Genomic DNA, 25,901 nt, shown 5'->3' on the forward strand with positions numbered 1-25,901 from the left:
TCGGTCCCCCCTCTCTCTTTCTTTACTATCTCATTTTACACTCTCCGTTCTTCTTTTCCCGTGATCAACCGCTTACGCACAAGCGACACCTTGGACTGTTCATCTGATTTAGTTGAGCGACCAGGTTACGCCTTGCACTGAACCATGCCCACGAGTTATATCAACACCTCGCGATATTTGAGAATGGCTGCGACGCAGAGTGACGGGCATTCTGTGGTGTTGCAGTCTCCGTCACTTCCAGAGCTCTCGGCAAATCTCCCAAGCCCCTCGGAGCTGCCGGCGGAGCCCCCATTGACAACAAGAACGTCGCCGCCGCCCCCGGCATCAGTGCCGACATCCATCACAAGCGGACCATCGTCATCTTTGGTAACAGAAAAGGCATTGTTGGCGGGTCACTCTGTTGATGAGGATCTAAAGGCCGACAGCGCCAGTACATCGGAACCCCCGCCATATTCAAGCCCTTCCAACAGCTTGGAGACGTCCATCTCACACGACCCACGCGGCATACACGGGACCCCCTACTATACTGGTCTACCTAGGCTGGATTATAGGCTTTACTCGCCACCCAACTTTACCCTATCTTCCGACTGCACCACCATATCCTCCAAGGCAGACTATCTAACAGCGAGCGCCAGCGCCCTGATTGGGCTCATCAGGTCCCAGGCATGCACTCCACCCAAGCCATTGATTCATGTCAAAGGAAACCGCGGTCGAACCATTGACTTTGATTTCAAAATGAATCTCATGGGCTTGCTGGTGGCAGACGATGTAAGCAAGCGCTTGGACTACATTCGTTGCGTTGCGCCGGGCGAGCTGGCGTTCCGTGGTGGCGCGAAGCCTGATATCCTCCCCGAGGTGGGAGACAGAGAGCTGGATGAATGGTGTCGCCGGTTCATCGAGGATCCGGCCCCGATTAAAAGTTTTGGTGAGTTCTTATTGCGTTACGCGAGATGCTCTTGGTATGACGACGGCTAATGCCAAGCGTCCCCCTTGCAGCCCTCGAGCGAGTTGTCGCCAATCTGGACACGCTTTATATCGAGGGCCAGATTCGGAGCTTGATTGCTTCAACGCAATACAAAGGGCATATCAACATCTCGTTCCCCGTGACGCATGCCAAGGTCAAGGTCAATAGCATCGAGAAGCCGAGCAAGATTTACATGGGCATGAAGAACCTCTTCACAAGCAGGCACAAATACAAAGTGGTGCAGTCGATATGGCCCTTTGCGACGGCCAAAAACGGCGAGGAGGGCCGGAAGTGTGTGGTGCAGAGTGAGGAAGTGTGGTGGCGGGTGAGTTCAGCCTTTCGAATATCGCTGCAGTGCTTTCTGGAACCTGCGGCTCCAAGGATTGACAAAGTTGCTGACGCTGTTTGCTTGTAGGAGTGGAGAGACTCAATCCAGTATGCCATTGCGCAGAAACGGGGAAATGGCGCCTATGTGACGAATGAGGACAAGCTGGAGGCAATCATGGAGGGCAAGGGCAAGGGCGTAGCGTCCATCGACTGGGGCGGGACTGGCCTCGAGCTTGAGGAACACGCCAACCGAGGCTCCGACGAGAGACGTGACGCGTGATGCCTTGCTCCTGTCCAGAGAGGAGTGCGACGTCGGTGTGATCGATGATACCCAAATAGGGCAATCAAGCCACGTGGAAATGGTGTTTTGCCTTGTCTAATTAGAAATGGCGAATTGTGACAAGTTTCCCCAAACTACCTCTGGTCTGCAGCACTCAGCCCCCTTCGAACACTGAAGTGTTCATAAGTAGCTTAAATTCAAGAATTGAACGCTGCGTTCCAAAAGCTCTTTTCGAGCACAGTGCTCAGGGATCCTTATATCTGTAGATATTTTGAGGTTGAATTATGAGATTAGTTCATCAAAGTTAAAGAGAACACTTGTAGAGCGGTCAATTTTTTGTTGCCCGGGCTCTGGTCTGCATAGTATCTGACCTGGGAACAGCATGGCAGCGGGTGTATCACTTTGCCAGTCCAAATAGGTCCAAATGTCACGGCGACAACCAAACAGATCGGTAAAGTATGTAAGGCAGTGCCATCAAAAGCATGGAATGCGAGCAATTAGCAGGGCCCCATGCAGCTTGAGGAACCTGCTTTCAGAACGACCGTCCACGGTGAGTCACCGCCCCGCATCGCCCCAGACCTCCGCTTCTTTTGAATACCTCAGGTAGTTTAAACGCTTCTGGACATGGGCAAAACAAGCGATCCCGGTCCTTCAGTCCATATCAACCTACCTCCCGTGTTCCCCTGGCCGGAGATCAATTTCATAGCCCCAGGTAGGTAGGCAGTGGGCCCAGACCGATGCAGTGACACACCCGGCCAGTGACTCCCACTCCGCACGACGATCCTGGGCCCCCATTGCAGAATGAGGACAGTCCATAGTCAACGGGCGCTAAGGTGCAGTAGAGCTGCAGCCTGTAGGAGAAGCGGTCTCATTCGATTTTAAACATACCACTGGTATGCGCCAAGGACCCGTCTGGATCAACTCCCATGTTGGACTCAGCCTGCACGACTGCGGATACACACTTACACTTACACGCACCTCATCTCTGATTGAATGAGTTGAGCTTCTCACTCGGGCCGCTCAGTACAAAAGCCATCGCATTCCTCATCCTTATTTACGTGAAGGCGCTCCTCGATCGTAAAGCCCCCGTCTCGTTCCCATATAGTTCCTCTGAGACTAACACAGACGCCACGATACACACACCCCACGTCACATTATCCCCAAACCTCTTAAAACCCACAGGCATCGTAAGCCACTACTAGGACCAAGCGACCAACGCCCATGGAGTTCAACATCCCACCAACTCACGACACGGCTCTTTGCCTCATCCCGCCCAAGGATCAGTGGCTGCCAATCGACCGTTTTCGTTTCCGCAACGACAAGGCCTATGCCAAATGGCCACCTCATGTCAACCTCGTTTATCCATTCACCAGGTCTGCGGATTCAGCGACTCTCTATCAGGCCTGTGATGCCATTGTCAACTGCCTCAAAGCTCGCCAGGAGACGGCCGACCTCACAAGTCTTCCCATCCTCCTCGACTCACCAGACTTTTTCGAGAATAAGCACGGCAGCACGCTGTTTCTGTATGACAAGGATGAGGAGAGGAATCTTCGCCTTGCCTCTCTTCGCGCCATGATCCATACATCTACCGGCCAGACGCGCCCTGCACCATACCGCATGCACATGACGGTTGCCCAGTGCGAGGATACAGCAGCAGGTTCATCTAAACTTAAGTTTCTCCTCGAGAAGCTACGACGCCTGCCGCCGGTCCGTTGGGAAGCTACCCAGCTAGCCGTCCTGGTTCGCCGTGCTTCCGGCCAAATGAAGCTCTGGGCCCTCATCGACCTTGCTTCGCCTTCGCTGTGTCAAAACGAAGATTCATTTGACCTATTCCCGGGCATGGCCTCAGCCATTCTTCCACAGCGGTCATGGCGCTTCTGTAGCCGGGACTTGTGTTGGCAGCCCGTTGTCCCAGATTCAGCCTCACCTTGTCCAGAGATCAATCCGATAGAGAATCTCATTCTCGCCAGCTGGAATGTTTTGGCAGAGTTCCACTCGCCCCCGTCTCGTAGGAGATATCCAATCATCGTTGACAACCTACTCGCACGAAATGCTGTTGCAGATATCTTAGTCCTCCAGGAAGTAACAGATGACTTCTTGCCTTTCCTGCTCAAAGACAACCGGATTCGCAAACTCTACCCAAATGCCTCTCATGGGTCTCCCGACGACCTCGCTGCCGGTCCATTACCCAACCTCCTGAACCACGTGATCCTCAGCAAGTTTGCATTTTCATGGGAGTATCTTCCCTCCGTACGCCCGCACAAGGGATCATGCATACTCAGCTTTCAAAATCTGGCCTATGGCGAGGAAGAGGCAGCCGCTTCTCCTTTGGTACTGGCAACATGTCACCTAAGCCACGGTCTGACAGACGGTGCCGTGGTTGCCAAGGAAAGGTAATCTACAGACCCGCGTTGAACCTGACGTGTTTTCCGAACTAAAACTCGTCGATAGAGAACTGCAGGTGGTTCTAAGTCACCTCAGGACTAACTACGCTGCACATCAATGGATCATTGCTGGTGATTTCAACATTGTAACGTCTTCCTACACTATCGACGCCGCTGTCAAAAAGGGGGCCATCACCCTTCAGACAAAAAATGTTCTCCGAGGCATTGAAAGAACTCTGGCAAAGGCCGATCTTCTAGACGTGTGGATGGTCTCGCGCATCGAGGCCGGTGTGAGTGACAACTTCAAAGGGGATCCCAATCAAATGTTCGAGGGTGAGCAAGGAGCAACCTTTGACCCTATTGGGAACCCCAACGCTGGCAAGATGGTCGGAGCTGGCTTGAACAATCGTCCGCAACGATACGACCGTATCTTGGTTAAGGGCGCTGGCCCTTTCCAGATATCCCGCTTCAACATGTTCGGCTTCATCGCTGGCGACAGCGAGACTGGAGAAGCACCCCTGTACGCGAGCGACCACTGGGGTGTCCGATGTCTCTTGCAGCGCTCTCACGCGAAAGACGTTGCCAATGACGCACGCATTATCCCTGTCAATATCAAGAGAGCTCCTGATACTTTGTCAGATGCTACAAGATTGTGGAAGTGCCTGGAGAATCTCGAGGTCTTTCCCTCAGCGCAAGACGAGGCAGGTCGGCATGAGGTGACCCACTTACTCCGGCAAATCCTAACAGAGTCCGATCAAACATTCGTGGACAATAAACGAGGTCGTCCGGCGATTGCGCTCATCCCTGTGGGATCCTATGGTCTCGGTACCTGGTCTAGGAACTCCGATATCGACTGCCTCTGCATCGGGTCTATCAGTCCCCGCGTTTTCTTCACTCTGGCGAGAAAAAGACTGAGAAATTCAGGCAGTCCTGGTATTCGGCTTCTGAGGAAAGTCAAAGCTAAAACCGGTACGATGCTTGAGGTGGAGGTTCTCGGCGTGAGATGCGATCTCCAGTATTGCCAGGCACCCAATATTGTGGACCAGTGGCCTGACGTTCTCAAGCGCCCTGCGTCAGACCCGGTGTTCAGCTTGTCTGCCCAGACACTGCTTAAATTGAAGCCAGCAAGAGACCTATTCTATCTCCAGCGATCCATCCCGGACTTGGCCCAGTTCCGATTGAGCTACCAGGCCATCAAGACTTGGGCCAAGGCGCGCGGGATATACGCCGCCAAGTTCGGGTACCTCGGAGGCATCCATTTGACCGTTATGCTGGTCAATGTCTGCAAGGTGCTTATACACGACGGCGGCGCCATTTCTACCGCTGATATAATTACAACCTTCTTTGACCACTACGCGCGGTTCGACTGGGAAAAGGACATGGTATACGACCCCTTTTTCCATAAAAACCTCAGATACCACCGAATAGGTAGAGAGGCTCTGATTTTGCTCGGATGGCACTCGCCGACACTTAATACCGCACTCAATACCTCCGTCCCGACTGTTAAAATCATCTCGGCAGAACTCCGCCGAGCCAACAAACTGCTATCAGGCATCGGAGCAAGCTGGGAATCGTTACTACCGGTGCCGGAGTCCGGCCGAGGCAGCATCATGACACCGAGCGCCACAAACTTCCTCACGTCGTTCCGGTCATTTGTAGACTTGCGTGTACACTATTGGGGAGCGTCCCTCGAGCGTGAAAGTAGGCTCATCGGCTGGCTAGAATCCCGATGTGCCTCGCTCCTCGTTGGTAATTAGCCCCTGGACGCTGACTCTTATCCCGCATGTTTCTTTGCTGACCATGTCCAAAGACATCAACAAAAGAGTACCGCAGCTTTCGGCAAGGATTTGGCCTGCGAGATTTGTCGACGCATCTACGTGTGACCCCCAAAACGCCCAGGGCGATTATCAGGGCTCTTACCTCGTCGGGTTGGAATGGATGGAACCGGACGAGAAGCCAGTCCGGGGCGACTTGGAAGCGGCACAGAGCAACCTGAGGGCTGTTTTGCAGCAGTTTGAAAAGCTGATATTGAGTGACGAGAAGTACTTCAATCCCAACACATCATGGTTCAGCGCGAGCATTGTCAGGGCAAATGAGCTAGGAGATCTGCGGTTAGATGATCGTGAATGGGGTGTGTACGTCGAGAGCGACGAAGATGACTCGGATACAGAAGACGAAGATGATACCGAGGATGAGGACGGGGAAGAAGGACTGGCCCGGGAGAGGCTCCCCGAAAAGTCGGATAAGAGGGCCAAATCAGCAAAACAACGCTCGGGAACAACCTTTCCGAAAACCGAAGGGATGGGCAAGTTCCGCACAGCGCTCGATGTGCTTAATCGATTGCGATGGGATCCTGACATTGACGGCAACGACTTCATCATTGGATACGAGGACAGGTTCCTGGGACCACAAGAGAAAGCCCTGGCGGCCTGGAAGAGCGAGCAGACACACGAGGAGTTCATTCCTCAACATCGAATCTTGTGGTTCAAGCGCGGTAGTGACGGTATGATTGTTTGGCACCGGTCGGAGCGCATCGACTTGCTCTTCAAAAAGACTTGAGTCTTGCAGCATTTTGGCAGTTGTTAGATTTAGTCCTCGCTGGGCAACGTGACTACTTAGTGTAGCAGGCCACATCTTCAGCATAGGCAATCCTTTGACAAATGAGAATTATGACCACGTTCGTCAAGACCCCTTCTTCCCCACAAAGCTTTTTGCTTTTGACGACGACATGGCCGGAGCTCAAGTTCCCAACGTGGTTTCATCACCAGGTGCAAAGTGCCCAGTAGAATGCCATCTCATTGCGGCGCATGCATATATGTCCAGACCGGTATGTGGGTATCGCAACAGTCTGTGTAGGCTTCTAATCCATGTTCTTCATAATGCATGATGAGAGGCAGCGGAATATTTTAAAAGTACAACAATCCATGACTTGGTATTCGCCACCGAAACGCCCTGCCAAAGTTCCAGAACAATGCTAAACAAAATAGTAGCCGAGAAGAGACAAGCCAGGCACCCCACCCAGCTGGGAACAGCCAGCCGGCCGTGACCTATGCGTACATGAAGTCCTTGTCAATAGAGCGTCATGAAGACGGCGGCAATCGCAGACTTGTCGTACTTTACGTGCTTGCCCTTGCCCTTGTCAACCTCGTGGTATCGGTCCCAGAACCGGTTGTAGAGGGGTTCGAGCATCTGCTGGATATCTCTTGCAAACATCTGACGCACCTCCCTTTCCATGTTGTATGTCTTGTGCCGGCTGACCATCTCGTCAAAGGAAGCATTGAATGCCTGGAACTTGCCCTTGATGTTATCCTTGTCCCTGCTGCTTAGACCTTTGAGAATGGAGGCGGAATCAGCCTGTCCGGATTGAGGTCGTGCTTTGCTCGTGTGGATGACATCAAATAAGTGTGTCGAGACCTCTTTGCAATCCATTGTGTACATGCCTGTTGCTTTCTTGCGCCATTGGTCCAGCATGCTCATCCGGCCTTCTAGGAGTGGCGCAAGGTCCGAATCGCGGATCATTCTTTCAATGATTACAACGCTGTTGGCTAGGAAGACGCCGATAACAGCTCTACCGCCCTTGAGAACTATCTTGGCTTTTGAGTCCAGCCCCGCCATGAGCATATCGACCGTATCTGAGCAGTAGTGCGAAAAGATTTCCTTCCCGTCAGCGCCAATATCAAAGGAAGCAAGACTGGGAATTGCGTCAATTGATCGTCCATCGGCAGCGGCATTTGTTCTCCACCCCCCGTCACCAAGGGAGAACATGATACTCGAGATTGGCCTCAGGAATTCGACCATGGTCTGCAGCCGCTGCATTGTCGCTGAAACAATAGGTATTGGTGCACCGTCTTGCGGAAGTGTTTGCATGGCAGCAATCTTTCGTTTCGTCTCGTCCAACAGTTCTCCCAACGATAGTTTGGCAGTCTCCCGCACAGGCCGAAGGGCTGCAGCAAGTGAAGACTTTAGCTCGCCGGTACGCGTTTCCAAGTTACTTGAGAGGCCTGACATGATCTCTGTGATCTCGTAGGCGAGGTAGCAGTCCGTGTCCAAATGCCCCTTGATATGGTTGTTCAGCTCGCGCAGGGTGCGCGCAAGCTCGGCCATAGCACTCTGGCATGTGGCTTGGAAAAGGGGGCCCCAATCTTCGCGGGTGAAGATGCTACAGATGTTGTCGTACTCGGCCAGAAACATGCCTTCCATGGCCTGCGCGTACGTACCAATGCCATTGGTGCCCGCGCGGTAGATTGCATCGGGGTTCTTCTTCTTCGTCGTGTTAACGCTGGCAGCAGCCAAGTTGGCCAAGGTAGAGGACAGGTAGGGTCCGCGTATTTCAGCGTAGATTTTGGCAATGGCCGAGTCTTGCGGGGTAGTGGCAGCACCAGCGTTCTGACGATGATTGCTCGTAATGTAAGAGTTGACTAGGCCGAGACGCGTCACCTTGTCCTGAGATAGTACGGGGAATGGCATATCCTTGGTGATGTAATGTAGCGGTTCGATCGAACGTGGAGTTTCTCCTCGAAGCAGTCTGTCGAAATGGCCCTCAAGCTGGGAGTTGCCTGACTTGATTAAGCGGACCAGCTCGGCCATTGTCTGTTGGTTGGCCCGTAGGTTGGAAGCCTGCATGTCCACAAGGGACTTGGAAAGGCGCTTGATTGAGGCGAGGTAGTTGGAAAGGCCAGCCTTGTCTGGACCGGCGCGGATGATCTGTTCTTCGTCATTCTTACTGTCGGCGGGTTGACGTAGACGTTCAATGGCAGCGAGGACCGAATCGATGTCTGCGAACGAGGGTGTCAATGTTAGCCAGAGCTTTGTTGAGCCGGCGCAAGGGAAGACGTACTGTTGCCCAGCACCTGAAGCTTCTTCGTTTCGCCACTGAGAGGACCGGCAACTTCTCTGACACTCTTGCCGGTAGACTCCAACCTTCCCATGCATGCTTGGATCTTTTTGGTCAATTGAGTCGTCTTCTCGAGTCGCGAGTTGAGCACATCAACCTCGGCACGAGCCTCTTCGTCGGCATGGCGACTTGTCGCAGGCCCGACGGACATTGTGCGTAACCCTATCAGCTGATGCGGTTACAGCGCTTGCAAGTTGCGGCCAGGTGAATGGGTGTCAGAATTGTAGGACGAGGGGCGTGGGAGTGCAGTATCGGACCGTCATCAACCGTATGAGAATCGTGGGAAGTCGGGAGTTCGGCGAGATAAGGATTGCCGGAGGTAGCAGGTCGCGTCGCCTGTGCTCCTTCTCCGCGTAGGCCACGTCACTTGCGGAATCGTGGGTTGGCTAGCTCAGAAGTGGGTGGTGGTGAGCCTCTGAAGGTACATTGGCAGACTACCTTACTGGAGGTGCAGAATGAGAGCTAGGTAGGCATGTACGGGACGGTAAAGGCACGTAGCGTTGAACTCTTACGGGCAGGTCCTGCCGGGCATATAAGGCGCACCCAACTGTGCCCAAGCTGATCGGATGAGGTACGAGGGGTTGGTTTTAGTGTACTATTTATTATTCCCCTTGTGTTGAGAGCAAGTAAGTTCGGGAACTTGGGGTTAGATGAACAGTTGGGATGGATTATGTCATCCCGTGTTTTGTGCACCACCCTTTCATGCCTGCCAGACTTGGGATTGCATGCTTCGTTTTGTTAACAACACTACTACTATGGAGTTTACCCCCAGCGAGGAAACTTATATCTACTATGCTCGATCAAATGCTCCTCCACACATAGCTTAAATAAATTGTTAAACAGTTGAAAACTTTACAACTGATTTCAAATTCGATTTACGCATCATATCATAACAGGTAAATCAAATGGCCGGTCGGGGCTGTTCCAGTCCTGCGAAATATTCCCTTACCAGCTTCACCACCGTTTCGGCAATGAAAGTAACGTCGTCCCGTGTCACGGTATACGGCGGCGCGACAATGATATGATCACCTAGTACGCCGTCCACAGTCCCCGCTCCAGGATAAACCACGATACCGTAAGCCTCGGTGCGCCCAATATCGCTGATTTCCATTGCCACCTGTGCTTCCCTGGGCCAAGGCTCCTTGCTCAACTTGTCCCGCACAAACTCAATGCCCCAAAAGAGTCCCTTGCCACGGATATCTCCCACGTAAGGTTCGTCCCTGAGGCCATCCCTCAAGAGTTCCGACAGCACTTGGCCCATGGCTCGTACGTTGGCGAGAAGACCACCCGACTCAATGATTTGCTGTACTTCAAGTGCTGCTGCGCACGCGACAGGGTGACCTTGATACGTGTGCCCATGAACGAAACAACTGTACCGTGTTAGTGGGCCCCCCTTCACCACTACGACCCTCCGAGAGTTCGCTCATTAGACTCACCTCGAACCCTTCTCTAATACCTCGGCTACACCCTTGTTGACTAGAATGCCTGCGATCGGTTGATACCCCCCGGCTAGGCCCTTGCCAATCGCCTGAATGTCGGGCACCACCCCCTCGCCCTCCCAAGCGTGGAGGGTCCCAGAGCGGCCCATGCCACTCATAACTTCGTCCATGATAAGAAGTGCTCCATGTCGATCGCAGACTGACTTCACAGCCTGGAAATAGCCGCTCACGGATGGGACACAGCCCAGGGCCTGTACAGATACGTTAGTCGACCCCGACTAAACTGTTGCTGCACGCTTGTTCGGCGGATCGTCTTACAGCTCCGACAACTGGTTCCGCCACAAAGGCGCATACATTCTCCGGTCCTACGCGGGTAAACTCTTCGTCAAGCTCCTTGGCAAGGCGGGCTACGTATGAGCCGTCCAATTCCCCGGGCGCTTTACCCCTATATGCATAACATGGAGACACATGGGAGACAACATGGTCGAGTAGCATCGGTGTAAACTTGGCTCGCCGAGTCACATGACCCCCCATCGAGAGGGCGCCCAGAGTCGTTCCATGATAAGACCTTTCTCGAGCTATGAAGAGATGTCTCTGGGGTTCTGGTGTATCCTTTTCTAGAAAGAACTGCCGTGCGAGCTTCATCGCTGCCTCCATGGCCTCGGATCCTAGACGTATTAGCAGTGACGTGACACTGACTGAGTTGGCCCGACATACCGCTGCTGACTAGGTAGGCCCGTGACATCTGGCCGCTGGTGGAATCAACGAGAAATTGACACAATTTCTCGCAAGCGGGGGTCGTGAAGAACGTCGAAGGGCTATATGCGATACTGTTGATCTGCCGCACCATGGCATCTGCCACCCTCTTGTCCCCATGACCGAGACAAGCGACCGCAGCGCCTCCAGAAGCGTCAAAGAGCTTCCTGCCGCCTTCTACCACATAGTGGTGACCTTCACCGCCAACTATGCGTGCAAATTGACCCCGTAGATCTCGATGGAGCACTGGCGAGTTGCTCGCATCAGTGAACTCCACAGTATCAAGGGGTTTGAGAACCATTGTGAGTCAAACAAGATTTACGTGGAAACGTGGAGGGGGTTCGGTAAGCAAGGGCTGGATTGTAGAGGGAGTAGGACGGTGTAAGCGGTAGACAATGCAGGTAGTTCAACGTTCGTGCCGAGCCTTTTATTACTGATCACCTCCCTCTCACGAAGCTCCTGCTCACACTTGCTTCAAAGGCCTGTAATTGGTAATGCGTACAACACGTATCGGCAAGCCGACCCTAGAAATGACTCTGCCTTTTTGTACTAGTCTCCGAGATAGCGCACCATGGCCCGTCGTTGGCAGAGGGGTGGCGTATCCGCCATTGCGTGGAAAGTGGTGAGGGGCGTGGACATGGAGAATAGAGTTCGGAATAAGTGAGTGATGCAGCTTGGAGAACCATGGCGGAGGTCTCTACCGAAGCAAATACCCCCGGTCAAGCGAGCCGTGAGAGCTTGAGCTGGCCCCGGTCGTGGGCATGGTGCTCCGCCCGTCGAGACGGAGGCACGCCATCGGCTTACCGGACGGTGCTCTTGATGCGGCATGCCGCTTCAGGACGAAAGCGGATAGCCGCGGACCGACGTGCAGCAGATGACGCCCTTGGTACGACTATAGGACCCTATATAGAATCGACGATGCTAGAATATCTTTTTGAGGTACCCGCAGACTTGTCAATGGGGGAGGACATTCAGGGCGCCGTTAAACTGATTCACAATGCCTTCGCAAGTTGCTGTGCCGTGAGTAGGGGAAGTGGACTTGCGAAGATGGAGCAGCTAGCAGCAATATCGGCTCGTTCCGATGTCGTGCCATCTTTCATCGGGATGCCGATGTTGTTTCGGGCGTGCCACTTCGGTGTCACTGTCCCGTGCCTGAGATTGGTGTGGCCTTTCTCGTCGTCAACGGTTCCCTTCCGCTACGTGTGTATCTAGCATCCGCAGAGTTTCGCCGCATTGTGACTTCCATGTACGAGACAACCGCACTGGCGAGATTTCTACAGCCCCTTCTCACGCGTCAATGCCCGCCCCCTTCGACCCGCCTATTCTCACTCCTGTATCCATACGGATACAAAGCCGTGACAAGATGACGTGGCCGAGGGCGACCGGGATTGACGGATGTGACCTGAGAGAAGAACCCCAAACTCTCAAAGTAAGCACTGGAGCGAAAGGATGCTTTGCAGGATTCACCGGCTGGGCTTGCAACCCATGCCGTCCACATCTCTTTGCGCGCTATCCGCCAGATGCCGTTTTCGGCGACTAGTATTCGCAATACCTCAGTACGAATCACTTTTCTTGCCTCGTCGATGCCGATCGGCTGTAAGTGGATACGCGCTGACCGGGGAAGAAGAAAACAGTAGCAAATTAGTCGATTGCGAAAAGTCGATACACAGTCACTTTTTGGGTAAAAGATTCTCTTGATGAGCTCGACATCCACCAATCGGGTGACCAACGGTTGACAGCAGACGTTGTATTAAACAACGTTGACAGAAGTGGGCACCAAAGACTCTGCTTCGTATCTGCAAGAAGCCTGCGGGAGCGTGGCTTGCCAGGGCAGCCCAGACTGTCGGGTCCTGGGTACGTGGGTGCGATTTTTTGATATGCAAGTCTGTAATTCTTCCACGATTCAGCGGATGTCCCGCCAAAACTAGAGTTCCGCTCGGCGAACCACATCGTCGAAGGAACGTGAGCATAAGTCGTGTGTAACAAAGGCACGGCATTGACGGGGGTCATCGGCCTTTCGTAGGTAGGGTAAAGTAGGAGCCGAGATAATGCAGGTAGTTGAAGTGGTAGGTGTTTAGCGTGAGTGGCATGATAAACGACAGGGAATGTGATATCGCCGAGGCGGCAGCAGCGGCACTGGGCAGTCGCCGGGATGGTTGGCTCGGAAGATGATGGTTGAGCAATGATGAGTTTGGCGTATACACGAGGTGTTGGTGGGTGCAAGGTCAACGGAGCTGAGTGTACTCTCACATCTTTAACAACCGGACAAATCTGCAACGAGGTGCTCTTGCCTCAAGTCATCAGATGTTGGTAGGTACAGTGCATCTCAGTCACCAACCTCACTTAGGTAAGGTAGTACGTCGTATAAAGAAGAAATAATACTTTACAACCCTGGATATTTTCATAAAATAGTCTTGAACAACATGGCATAGTTGTGAACCAAATCAATTAACACATGAAACCCATCGACTACCTTAATACGATATCAAAGTAAAGAAACACCGAAACTGTACGGTAATTCCAGGCAAGCTACGGACACAGATGAGGTAGGTAAGGAAGGAAATTACCTTATCTTAGGGTAGGTGCCTAAAGTACCCGCCTACCGACGGTTGAGACGGGAAATTGCGGGACAGCGAGCATCAGCCACACAAGGTATGGCAAGCCACAGTGGATTCCAAAAAGCACTTTACGCGTCCCACCTTGAGTCGCGTCGCATCGCGTTTTTGGATGGGAATTAGTCCCCTCCTTTTTTTCCTGTCGCTCACTCTTTGCGGCGGATCACATTTCCCCTCCCCCTCGGCCATCCAGTGTTCATGCTTCTTCAGCCTCCCTTGCACCTCATGTTGCCAACTCCTGTCGCAAACCTGCGCCTTTGATACCCATATCCCCCGATCGTCTCTTCTCTATTTCCAACTCCAATCTAAAGTCGACTCGAACACTAATTGGCGCCATGGATTCGTTCATGCTGCAAGATGCAGCCGCCTTGGACCGTGTGCGCGCAGCCCAGGAATTCCTCGACCCTCGTATGTCCGCTTTCCCATTCTCGTCCCTGCCTTTGCGAGCCTTTGCGCGCCTTTCCATGTTGCCCGCCAACTGACCTGGTTCAATCAAAGAGAATGACTCCCAAGGGCGCAGTTACAGATCTGCCATCATCTTGATGTTGCAAAAGCAACAAAGAAGACTTGTCGTCAACCTCGACCAACTACGCGCCCACAACCCCGAACTTGCCTCCGGAATTCTCGAAGACCCTTTCGACTACAGTCTCGCCTTCAACCATGCTCTCAAACAAATCGTCAAGACACTGCCCCAGTCCGGTGATGCAGAAAAGTTGAACGAGATCTCCTACTACTGCGCATGGGCTGGTAGCTTTGGCATGAATGCCTGCAATCCTCGCACATTGTCCTCGCAGCACCTAAACAGCATGGTGTCCCTTGAAGGAATTGTCACGAGATGCTCACTCATTCGGCCCAAGGTTGTCAAAAGTGTGCATTACAATGAGAACAAGGATGTTTTCCACTTCCGGGAGTACCAAGACCAGACCATGACCAACGGAGTCACCACATCGAGCGCTTACCCTCAAGAGGATGACGAAGGCAACCCGCTTACTACCGAGTACGGCTTCAGCACCTACAGAGATCACCAGACCGTTTCTATTCAGGAGATGCCTGAGCGTGCCCCCGCGGGTCAGCTGCCTCGTGGCGTGGATGTCATACTCGACGATGACCTCGTCGATAAGGTCAAGCCTGGCGACCGCGTGCAACTCGTTGGCATCTACAGAACCCTCGGAAATAGAAACACAAACCATAACAGCGCTTTGTTCAAGACTGTCATCATCGCCAATCACATTCTTCTCTTGTCTTCAAAATCGGGAGGCGGTGTGGCCACCGCCACCATAACCGACACTGACATCCGCAACATCAACAAAGTAGCTAAGAAGAAGAACCTTCTCGACCTTCTATCCCAGTCACTCGCACCAAGTATCTATGGCCACGCATATATCAAGAAGGCAATTCTTCTGATGCTTCTTGGTGGCATGGAGAAGAATTTGGAGAATGGCACCCATTTGAGAGGCGACATCAACATCCTCATGGTAGGAGATCCCTCCACGGCCAAGTCGCAGCTTCTTCGGTTCGTTCTCAACACAGCGCCGCTAGCAATTGCCACTACCGGTCGAGGCTCCTCGGGCGTTGGTCTGACGGCCGCTGTGACTTCGGATAAAGAGACGGGAGAGAGGAGACTTGAGGCAGGAGCCATGGTCATGGCTGATCGTGGTGTGGTGTGCATCGATGAGTTTGACAAAATGTCCGACATCGACCGTGTTGCAATTCACGAAGTCATGGAGCAGCAAACCGTAACAATCGCCAAGGCTGGAATTCACACTTCGCTAAACGCCAGGTGTAGCGTTGTTGCTGCTGCCAATCCCATCTTTGGCCAATACGATACCCATAAAGACCCCCACAAGAACATCGCCCTACCAGACTCCCTCTTGTCTCGTTTCGATCTCCTGTTCGTTGTTACTGATGATATCGAGGATACCCGGGACCGGCAGGTGTCGGAGCACGTTCTGCGGATGCATCGTTACCGTCAACCTGGGACAGAAGAGGGTGCGCCAGTACGTGAGAACGCCGGCCAGGCCCTCGGCGTTGCCATCAATAGCCAGGCCGATATCCAACGCCCCACCGATGTTTATGAGAAGTTCGATGCGATGCTTCACGCTGGCGTCACGCTGACCACTGGACGCGGCGCGAATAAGAAGCCAGAGGTGCTCAGCATTTCTTTCATGAAAAAATACATTCAATATGCCAAAACCAGAATTCGTCCTGTCCTGACTCAGGCCGCGTCTGACCGCATCGCTGACATTTATGTTGGCCTGAGAAACGATGAGATGGAGGGTAATCAGCGCAGAACCAGTCCTCTGACCGTTCGTACCTTGGAAACTCTTATTCGTTTGGCTACCGCCCACGCCAAGTCCCGCCTGTCTAATCGGGTAGACGAGCGCGATGCCCTTGCGGCCGAGGCAATCCTCCGCTTCGCCCTATTCAAGGAGGTGGTCGAGGATGAGTCGAGAAAGAAGCGCAGAAAAACGCAGACCACCGACTTTGCATCATCAAGTGAGGAAAGCTCGTCTGATGACGACGGCGATGATGAAAACTTTAGGAGCACAGCGGCCCGGACACCTGTCGCGAGGTCCTCACGATCGACGAGAGGCGTTGCCCGTCCTCGGCCAACCGCTGGCGCCAATGGTGCGAGTGGCCCCAACGGGGATGCCCATGAGAACGACGCGGAGACGCCTTCTGGGCCTGATGCAGTGGAAGAGGCAGAGGAAGATATTTACGAAGCGACGCCTCGAAGGTCCCGTCGTCGCGGTGATGGCGCGGCTTCTTCCAGCGCGGCACCGCACACGCAGACATCGTTTGCTTCATCCCTGCCCGCTTCCCAGCTGCCATCACAGTCGCAAGAGACCGGCGAGGATGATGATGAGCTCGCATCGGGAGCAGCTGGCCTTGCTATTGTTGACGAACCCATCAGTCCCCAGCGATTGAATGTTTTCAGAAGCGCTCTGGGTCAACTGCTCAATTCGGCCTTATTCGACGACGATTCCGCCAATGTGAATGCTGTCCTTGAAGCCGTCAACGCTAAGCTGCAGTCGCGTAGTGGCAGTGCCTTTAGCAAGGAGGAGGCTGTCAAAGCCCTCAAGAAGATGGATGAAGCAAACCAGATTATGTATGTTTCCCAGCTCGATTGCTAATCCTCTGTTCTTACGTGGCTAACTGAGAGATAGGTATACCGATGGAGAGCTTGTGTACAAGATTTAGGGCCGGATGGCATGGTGTGGGATTGATTATGATATGACATCTGGCGTTGGTATTATGACAGAAAGGCGGCGTCCCTGAGAGACATTATCATGTGAGGTAACGAATAGAGTGTCAATTACCGTGGTTCTTGCGCAGTGGTCTGTAGGGCCTCAGATCTAACGTATCCCGTCCTGCCTCGAGTGTTGCTCGTGTTTGTCGACCTCTTTCTGGATTTTCCCACGCTGATATGGAATTTGATGTGGACTCTACTGTACTAATTGTAGACGGGCTCGGAATTCCGCTAGCCGGTCCTCTACCCTTTCGCCGTTCCACGTCTCCTCGCCATTGTCATCTTTGCCCAAGGTCGGTACGCCAACTTGCTCGATAGCAAAACTGGCAGCTACACTGCCCCATGCTGCAGCTTCCTCGACACTCTTGCCCCTTGCAAGAGCGACAGCGAGGCCCCCCAGAAATGTGTTGCCGCCGCCAGTTGGATCTATCACTCTGGAGCTGTCCTGGTGAACGGCTGGAAACCACTGTTCGGTACCAGAATCTACCTCAATCTCCTCGCGAACAACGGCGCCATCGTCGTCCTGAAGCAGGCCGGCGAAGAGTGCTTCCATGTCGGTGTCTGGCTTAAGGCCGCCCCTGGCATAATCCTTCTTGCGACGCTTCGGGTCGGCCCCAACGCCTGTAGTGGGGTGGCGCTTGCGGCCGCCGTTCCGAGCAACGTAGCAGCCCTTATCACCGGCGCGGATGACAAGTGTGAAAGATGACAAAGGCATGCTGGCGAGAAGTTGCTCGCAAGATCTTTCTACGGCTGTCTTGGAAATTTCTCCGGTGGCTGGGTCCAGGCCATCATCGCCCATGAAACCGGCCAGCTCCGAGTGATTCGGACTGAGGATGTCGACTAGGGGCAGGCAATTTGTACAATTCAGAAGTTCATCGGGTGTACACAGGTCAGGTACGGGTTCCCAGATGAATATTGGTTTTATGTACGAATCGGGCGGGCATACACGCTTGCGGGCCGAAGTGATTTCGGAAACTAGGTCTCTGCATCTGGCCGGGGAGCAGATTAAGTGGAAGGACTTGGATAGTAACAGATGAGGCGTCAGGTCCCCTGCAGTGAGGCGCTTCTTGGGGGTGGTGTATTTGAAGGCGCGCTTCTCTGCATCCTCGTATCCGTTCCATCCGCGCGTGGTCAGTCGCTGTGGGTCCTCACGGAATACAACTGACGTCTCCCAGCTGCCGATGAGGTCGGTTAAAGACTGCGGAAAGTCGGAACCCTTGTCGACAATCCAGCCGACCGACGAGGCATCCGGAGGCGGCGAGAAGAGACGGGCTCCGAGAGCACCGTACGAGCCGGCGCCACCAAGTATATCAAAGACGGGTGGCGTAGGCGGCAAGAAGTGTATCTCGTCTAGTCCTTGTCAACAAGGATTCGTGCAGTGGAGGAATAGATGGGGGTGATCTTGGATTTATAAGGGGCGGGCTATCCATGGAAAGGGGTTTCTGACTCACCTATGATGAACATTCCCAGCGTCACAAAATCAATGGGAGGCAATGCCGTGAACTCTTCATCAGTAAGACGTTGCTCTGCCGGCGTTTGCGAGTCGACGTCGTCCATGATCACAGCTTCACAATTAGCATGGTTTAGGCTTGTTTTTTCTTCCTTTCAGGATAAGTAAGGTGTAAGGAAGTGCCTCGTACCTTAGGAGGCAGTCAAAATATCGCAGCAGGACAGATGACTTTGAATGTGAATTTGCGAGTGAAGGGCTTTTGAAACTAGGTTACACCCCCTTGGTTGTCAAGCACGGATTATTGGTCGCATCGAAATCGGTGAGAATGCACAATGCAAGCACGGACGAAACGAGGGGTCCTGTGACGGGCTAAGTTGTACCCTTGCCAGAGGTGAGGTGAGATGGAGAATCTCCCTTGTGAGACGTTGCAGGTGAAATAGATAAGTGAGGAAATAGGCCCAGATTTCTGGCTGCTGGGCCAATTGGAGATTCAAATTGGACTGCAGAAACGCAGCCGAAGTGAATATCAAAAGTCAACAACAACAATAACTAGACTACCTTAATCACACAGCGGCCCTGCCTTTCTTTCCATTTACCCCACCGCCCTAATCGGACCATGGATGCCCTCGGCATGAACGCCGCCGTGGTCTGTGGATATATGGTATCTGAAATGAAAGCATGGTAAGTTTCACAGATGAGCAAATACGGTAATATATCTACGTATAGTACATAAACATACGTCAGGTGATAAGCACGTGGCAGGGTGCCTGTGATAGAAAGAGGGAGGCTTCTAGAAGCTTATCTCACACAACTGGACTCCGTTCTCGGTGGTTTGGGGGACGAATGGTGTGACTGACAGCCGAATAGCGTTGCAGCGAGGAAAGGATGAGAGCAACAATGTGACAGGAGAGGCCTGTATCTCTTGAGCAGATAGGAAGCCTCGAGGTTGGCGAATATGCTCGAGTTCATTGCAAGTTATTTTCGAGGTTAAGATAAGATGAGCAGGGAAAGGGTTCGTATAGTGCTCACGGCCTGGAACGCGCCTCCTGCAGAAGTCTGACTGCGAGGCATGGAGACATCCAGGCAATGCTACAGCTTTGATTAACAGCCTCAGCTCAGCCCGTGGCTAGGAAGGTTTTTGAAAGCTGTCCGTAACCTTAGGTGGCACGTTCTTTTGCTGAGCAGAGATAACATGCCGTGCCATTTTGGCTCGACTGCATTGCTCCTAGGCTTCCCCTCCATGAACCACTTGCCGACTTGGGCGATTGTCTATAGAGTACATGTATACGGGGATACACTAGCTGTGCAAGTTCACCTTGCACAGATTGACTTGTGTTCGAGATTGCCTAGCGTGTTCGCCAACGTCACCTCAGCGTGTGCAAATGCAGATTACACACTCATCGCAAAGGAGAGGCTGTGATGGGAATCTCATGCGCATAGATGAAGGATCGATATTAGGCTCCAGTGCCCACCTAAGCTTGGGTATGGTCAGATAGTGAGGTCAGATGGTGAGGTCTCTTTCAACCAAAGGTTCTTGCTCTGAGATCCCTTACGCAGCCAAGTAACCAAGTTCAGGCTGATAAAGAGGCCGATATGGTCCAGTGCAGGTGCACACGTACCTTGCCTTACGTAGTAGGTATCGGTCAGGGCCTGGTGCCTGAGAAAGCGTGGCTGATGCCTTAGGGATGATACGCAAGGCATTCAAATACCGCAAGGCACCAGCAGTCAAAGTGGATGGATTTTCTCAAGGCTACCTTACATAGGTTCCTTACCTTAGCCTTAGCGACCTTAGGTAGGTAGGTACCTTTAATACGGATAGGTACACGAGCTTCCTTGGAGGTAGTAGGTACCCTCCTGTGTCTTCAGAGCAAAGATACGTACCGCCGCGTTTGTCCACCCCATCATCTGGCATGACATTGGATGCTTGCGATAATACCGATTCAAAACACCTCGTCGGCCAACCTCGCAGCTCTTTGCTCATTTACAAACATCTTCAGCGGCAACCGACCCATTGCTCTTTGCTAGGTGCATTTCCACCATCCCGGCGGCTCCGCACTAGCTGAAACTTCACCCCCAATCTTTCGGCTCTCCCCCAACCAACCTTGCAACTGTTGCTTTGCTGCGTTGAGCTGTTTCGACAGACAATCTGCACGAGGCCTCGTTGGCATTGAACCCGCTTCGTCGTGCAACAGCCGACCCTGCTATTGCCCCCTTGCTGACATTGTCTTTTTGTTATTACCGTCGCCCGCCTATCCACCCCGTCCTTTGCTACCGATCTCCGTCCTCTGCGGCCCTTCGTCACATCGTCTCTGCCACCCGCCAGTGCTCACCCCGGCCCATCGCCGCCGTCTCATAACCTCTACTATCGACATTCTCCCAGAAGCTTTAGCTCCTCCTCTGCCCATCATGGCAACGAACAATATGCACAACCTCACCACCCTCATCAAGCGGTACGTTGGTTGATTTCCTACCTGCCTAAATTGTTTTGCATTCAGCTCTACGGCAAAAATGAAGAGCTTCACTTCAACTTTGCTCCTATTCCTGGCCCGCTGTAAGCGCACTAGTAGCTAATCTCGAAACAAGGCTCGAGGCAGCCACGGCTAGACTCGAAGATATCGCCACCTCTACCATCGAGCTTCCCCAAGCCGTTCCCGCCCTCAATCAATCGGTCACCTCGCCTCCTGCTGCTCCCAATGCCTCAGCTCCTCCCCCGGCGCCTCAAGCCCCCGCCGCTCCTCAAGCTCCCCCCGAGCCAGTCCCAGAGTCCATCGAGGAGTTCGACCAATTCATATCCACATCGGTCGAGAAATATGTGAAAACCAGCCAGCAGCTGGGAGGCCTCGTTGCCGATCAGGTCAGTCATTCAATATGCGAATTGACCCTTTTCTCGATACTGATCCAGGTCTACACAGGCTGCCAAAGTTCTTCAGGGTTTCCAAGCCCAGCGCAACTTCCTCCTGATCACCACGAAGGCTAAGAAGCCTGATCTGAACGGTGCTGAAATGGCTGTGTACCAGGACCTCCTTAAGCCCATCAACGAAGCCCTCGTAGCTGTCAACAATATTAAAGAGTCCAATCGAGGATCGCCAGTCTTCACTCAACTAAGCGCCGTCGCCGAGGGCATCATGGTTCTCGCCTGGGTTACTGTTGACAACCGTCCTTATAAGCATGTTGAAGATTCGTTGGGTTCTGCTCAATTCTTTGGTAACAGGGTATTGAAGGAACAAAAGGACAAGTACGTGCTTCGTGACCAATTTGAGGTAACGCTGAAAGTCTGTTAACTAATGCAATGCTATGTAGGGATGCGCAACAAACCGACTGGGTGCAGGCCTTCTATCAAATCTTCCGCGATCTTGCCGATTATGTCAAACAGCACTTTGCTAGTGGCATCCCCTGGAACCCAAAGGGTCAGCCGGCTCAGGAAGTCGCCAAATCTTTGTCCGCATCTGCTGCTTCCGCCACTGCTCCTCCACCACCGCCGACTGGCGGGCTCCCGCCTCCGCCTCCGCCTCCCGGTCCTCCCCCGGTACTGGAGATCAAGGAAGAAACACCTGGCGGCAAGGGTGGATTGGGCGCCGTGTTCTCCGAGCTCAACAAAGGCGAAGCTGTGACGAAGGGTCTTCGCAAGGTTGACAGGTCGGAAATGACGCACAAGAACCCGTCCCTCCGCGCAAGCTCGAAGGTACCTGATGGGGAGGGATCAGTACGCGGGAAGAGCCCGGCTCCTGGCAAGAAGCCTAAGCCAGAGAGCATGCGCGTCAAAAAACCGCCAAAGAAGGTGCTTGAAGGCAACAAGTGGACTATCGTATGACTTCCTTCACCTTATCTAGGACGTTGTGGCACAGTTGACTGACTTTTCGATCGGTTCTAGGAAAACTTCGAGAAGGAGCCTCAACCCATTGAAATCGAGGCGTCTATATCACACTCCATTCTGATCAGCAAGTGCAGCAACACTACCATTATTGTCAAGGGCAAGGCAAACGCTGTTACTATTGAGAACTCGACTCGTCTGTCGTTGATTGTGGAGTCACTTGTGTCTACTGTGGATGTCATCAAGTCTCAGAACTTTGCGTTGCAGGTCATGGGGGCTGTGCCCGCTGTTCTAATGGACTCGATTGACGGCGCTCAAGTCTACTTTAGTAAAGACAGCACGGACACCAAGATTTACTCGAGCAAATCTTCAGGTATTAACCTCAATGTTATCTCGGGAGAAGACGAGGACTATGTGGAGGTGCCTCTTCCATCGCAGATTTGCTCTTACTTTGATGAGAGCAAGGGCGAACTTGTCAATGAGATCGTATCTCACTCAGGCTAAGACTGGGAGCTTTAGCCATAGACAAGGAAGGGGTTTGGGCTGGGTAGGGGTGGAGGCGGGTTGAGTTGTAGGAGTTGATAAGGCGGCGGCACATTTTGTTCTCCACCGCATACATAGCCTGCAGCATTTTGGGACTTGTCGGTTTAGACCCTTCTATTCCAACCTCGATACATTGACACACCTCGTCTTGCTTCCACTTTGAGCGCGGATGTACGAGGAATGACAGACAGGGGGGCTGTCGAGACAATACGGTTGATATTACCAAGCAAACAAAGTGCCTTTGTAGTGTACATCGAACCAGAGAAATGGAAAGACTGCGAAGGGGAATTTGAAATGTGATCGCGGCGGTGCCGACACCGCCGGTCACGTCTATCAGGTTGCCAGAGACGCTTCTACTGTATCGGTGTAAAACACGACCGGTCATCTACATATAACCACATATGAACACACACCCACACGCCCTTACCCACACGGCTGATCGATCGCACTTGGGACGCTTATTTAGTTTTCTCTCCTCCCGTCCAAACTGAAAACGACAGCTCATTCTCTTCGAGGGTTTCCTCCAAACCTTTTACAGCTTGGCCTTGGCAGGCTTAATGGTGGGGATGAGCAGGTCGCGCATCTCGCCAGCAGCCTCATTGAGGAAGAAGCTCATGCGCTGACTACCCAAGCCCTTGGAGACAATGTTGAAGTTGATGCTGTACTCAGGATAATGATTAGCCATGTGTCCGGCATTTGTGGTTTGAAGTGTAGCAGACGATAGCAGACATTCACACGTACCTATTCTCGTTGATCATGTAGGCAATCCCGAAACCGCCGTCGATGACCTGACTCCAACCGTACCCATTGAAGTATTCTGAGCTTAGCTGTGATGACGATAGATACCAGGAGGAAGAGTAGGAGAAAGCAGGATCCTGGTAGATGGCAGGCAGTTCTTGGCCAGGCTCGAGCAGCTTCTTCAGACCAAACAAGTGTCTGTCGACACCTTTGCCGTCTGAAGCGGCAGTAATGTACTCGAGGTGGGAGTCAATGGCTTGGCGGAACAGGTCAACCTTGGCCTTGTCCTCGACGTTGGGGTCGGCCATGGCATTGCACCACGAGACGGAGGCATCCGACACCGTTCGGCATGTCTCGGTGCGGCCTTGCTGGAAGCGGCGGGTGGCCGCCGACTCATACGTAGGGCGATTCTTGCCGTACATCTTGTGGTATGCCAACTGGATGATCATCTGAACATAGGCGTCAGGCGAGCACTTGAACTTCTTGATCAACCCCTTGCCGTAACCCTGGTACGCCTGAACGGCAAGCTCGTGCTGGCTAATGACATCGTGGAAGTCCTTTCTAGCGCGATCAATCTCGGCCTGTACTTCCTTGGTAATTTCAAATTTGACGACCTGGGGCTCAGGTAGATTGGAGCGAATCGAGGGGTCAGAGAGGTCGAGCTTGTTATTGAAGATGAGATCGTTGATAAAGTCGTTGAGACGATGAGTGGGGGTTCCATCCATCATGGAGTGTTCTCCCATGAATCCCGACGTAGCATTATCATTGACGATGAACTGAAGAGGCTTGTCGTACCAACGGTTGGCACCGTCGCCGTGCCAGTACTGGTGCGCACGTTCTTCGAGGGTAACAGGAGCTGCGTCGTCGAGGCAAACAACGAAGGAGGACGCCTCAACGGTCTCCAGAGAGGCGGCGTTCTTGGGGCTGGCCTTGAGTAGGATCTCGCGCGCATCTGACCAGACGTCGCGATTCTCGCTGGTCAGAGCGCCCACGGCGGGGACTCGCTGAGCCAACTCGTACACCTTGTTGAACTGCTGCTCGAGCTCTGACGCATTGAGTTGCTTGCCGTCTACCTCGTGCAAGATCTTGAAGATTTGGTTTTTGCGGATAGCAATAATGTATTTATGTTCCTTGTGAGAGAATTTGGCGGGATAGTCGGCGGGCTTTGCGGCGACACGGCTCGTGTTGAACATCCACTTGTAGCTGTCCATGCAGATGGGTAGTCTCTTCATGTATTCGGGTTCGAGTGTGCCGTCGTCAACCTGCTTCTTGAACTCGAGGACAGCTGAAGTGATGGCTGCGGCTCTCTTGGCAGGGTTCCTTCTCCGACGGTCGTCACGGTGAGAGTAGAAGTAGCTCACGTAGGGAACGACGGGATCTCTGTAGCTGAGGTATGCTGCATCGTTCCACCACTCATACAGCCAGTTCCGGTGGGCCGGATCTTCTCTACGGGCGAGTAACTTCTCCTGCAGCTTGCTGCCGACACCACCGGGCTTGACGAAGTCCTCGACAGCCTTTTTGCTGACAGCGAACTCGGATTCAGAAAGGAGGGGGTGGAGGGTCTTGATGTAGCGCGCAGCCGTTTCTTCGAGAGTCGGAACGGGCAGACGTGGCAAAGAGTCTTGGAATCTCAACATGGGGCCCTTGGACTTGTCCTCAACATATCCTATGCGCGAACCATGTCAGCTGGATCAACAGCAATGCGCCGAGCAATGGGCATCCACGGCCGTTCGAGGAAAGGGGCCGCGGGACACAGAGACGTTTGAGGAGTCGCAATTTACCTGAAGGGAGGGAACTGTTGTTCCGCTTTGCTGCAGGAGCCATGGCTGTAAAGGTCTATGGAGAAAGGAGATGTGGTTAGAAAGTGCGAAAGACGGAGCATGAGGCATAGATATGTGTTTGTATGAGTATGTGCGAGAGAGGGAGAATCTCCCGAAAAGCAATGGATGGAGCCGAAGAAGCGGAGCGGGGTGGGATCAAGGATGATGGAGTTGAGCCGAGGCCAAACAGCAGAAGAGAGAGAGGACAGTGGACGAAAGACGGAGAGCAACAGCAAACATACCGGGCGATTAAAGGTCAAATGTCTCAAAGAAGTCCTTGCCGTGGCAGACCTAGCCTCCAACGCTCGTAATGCGGCCGACATGACCAATTCTTGAAAAGGGTAGACGTGTGGTGGTGTGTGAGTGGTTGGGTGGTGTTAAAATAGGTGCAGTGCAGTGGTGGCACGCACGAAAAAGGTAGCCGCAGAAAGATCCGCGGCACACGGCAGACGGCAGCGATTCAGTCGTTTGGAGCCGGAGCGGAGGCTAGCCGGAGCGAAGGAGGAGACAGACAGACAGACAGCTGGGCGTGGAGAGGTGGCAGAGTGGCTGCTTGTCACAAGCCAAAACGCAGGTGCCACGCGGGATTGCCTTTAGGACCAGGGCGATGTCAAGCACAACAAGGAGGGA

At 53.1% G+C, this 25,901-nt stretch overlaps 8 protein-coding genes across 8 annotated transcripts; 4 read left to right on the top strand and 4 right to left on the bottom strand.

Annotated features, from left to right (window-relative positions):
- Positions 1-144: 144 nt before the first annotated feature.
- Positions 145-1,571, top strand: CORC01_01428 (uncharacterized protein; the record flags this gene model as incomplete). Its single annotated transcript, XM_022613083.1, has 3 exons — positions 145-925; positions 997-1,289; positions 1,380-1,571. The coding sequence occupies 3 exons, from the start codon at positions 145-147 to the stop codon at positions 1,569-1,571; spliced, it is 1,266 nt and encodes a 421-aa protein (XP_022480511.1).
- A 1,221-nt stretch (positions 1,572-2,792) lies between these two features.
- Positions 2,793-6,514, top strand: CORC01_01429 (endonuclease/Exonuclease/phosphatase; the record flags this gene model as incomplete). The annotated part of the gene is made up of 3 exons (XM_022613084.1): positions 2,793-3,964; positions 4,023-5,704; positions 5,766-6,514. The coding sequence occupies 3 exons, from the start codon at positions 2,793-2,795 to the stop codon at positions 6,512-6,514; spliced, it is 3,603 nt and encodes a 1,200-aa protein (XP_022480512.1).
- A 510-nt stretch (positions 6,515-7,024) lies between these two features.
- Positions 7,025-9,000, bottom strand: CORC01_01430 (Exo70 exocyst complex subunit; the record flags this gene model as incomplete). Its single annotated transcript, XM_022613085.1, has 2 exons — positions 7,025-8,730; positions 8,793-9,000. 2 exons carry the CDS (start codon positions 8,998-9,000, stop codon positions 7,025-7,027), a joined length of 1,914 nt encoding a protein of 637 aa, XP_022480513.1.
- Positions 9,001-9,750: 750 nt separating this feature from the next.
- CORC01_01431 (aminotransferase) lies at positions 9,751-11,345 on the bottom strand (the record flags this gene model as incomplete). Its single annotated transcript, XM_022613086.1, has 4 exons — positions 9,751-10,219; positions 10,286-10,539; positions 10,607-10,956; positions 11,006-11,345. 4 exons carry the CDS (start codon positions 11,343-11,345, stop codon positions 9,751-9,753), a joined length of 1,413 nt encoding a protein of 470 aa, XP_022480514.1.
- A 2,649-nt stretch (positions 11,346-13,994) lies between these two features.
- CORC01_01432 (MCM2/3/5 family protein) lies at positions 13,995-16,860 on the top strand (the record flags this gene model as incomplete). Its single annotated transcript, XM_022613087.1, has 3 exons — positions 13,995-14,067; positions 14,158-16,768; positions 16,827-16,860. 3 exons carry the CDS (start codon positions 13,995-13,997, stop codon positions 16,858-16,860), a joined length of 2,718 nt encoding a protein of 905 aa, XP_022480515.1.
- A 245-nt stretch (positions 16,861-17,105) lies between these two features.
- On the bottom strand, positions 17,106-18,466 carry CORC01_01433 (uncharacterized protein; the record flags this gene model as incomplete). Its single annotated transcript, XM_022613088.1, has 2 exons — positions 17,106-18,259; positions 18,361-18,466. 2 exons carry the CDS (start codon positions 18,464-18,466, stop codon positions 17,106-17,108), a joined length of 1,260 nt encoding a protein of 419 aa, XP_022480516.1.
- Positions 18,467-20,765: 2,299 nt separating this feature from the next.
- Positions 20,766-22,674, top strand: CORC01_01434 (uncharacterized protein; the record flags this gene model as incomplete). Its single annotated transcript, XM_022613089.1, has 5 exons — positions 20,766-20,809; positions 20,943-21,213; positions 21,272-21,594; positions 21,660-22,164; positions 22,231-22,674. 5 exons carry the CDS (start codon positions 20,766-20,768, stop codon positions 22,672-22,674), a joined length of 1,587 nt encoding a protein of 528 aa, XP_022480517.1.
- Positions 22,675-23,245: 571 nt separating this feature from the next.
- CORC01_01435 (choline/Carnitine O-acyltransferase) lies at positions 23,246-25,275 on the bottom strand (the record flags this gene model as incomplete). Its single annotated transcript, XM_022613090.1, has 3 exons — positions 23,246-23,372; positions 23,455-25,117; positions 25,233-25,275. The coding sequence occupies 3 exons, from the start codon at positions 25,273-25,275 to the stop codon at positions 23,246-23,248; spliced, it is 1,833 nt and encodes a 610-aa protein (XP_022480518.1).
- Between the last annotated feature and the right edge of the window lie 626 nt (positions 25,276-25,901).

This window comes from Colletotrichum orchidophilum (assembly GCF_001831195.1).
Source record: "Colletotrichum orchidophilum strain IMI 309357 chromosome Unknown Scaffold_7.1, whole genome shotgun sequence".
NCBI lineage: Eukaryota > Fungi > Ascomycota > Sordariomycetes > Glomerellales > Glomerellaceae > Colletotrichum > Colletotrichum orchidophilum.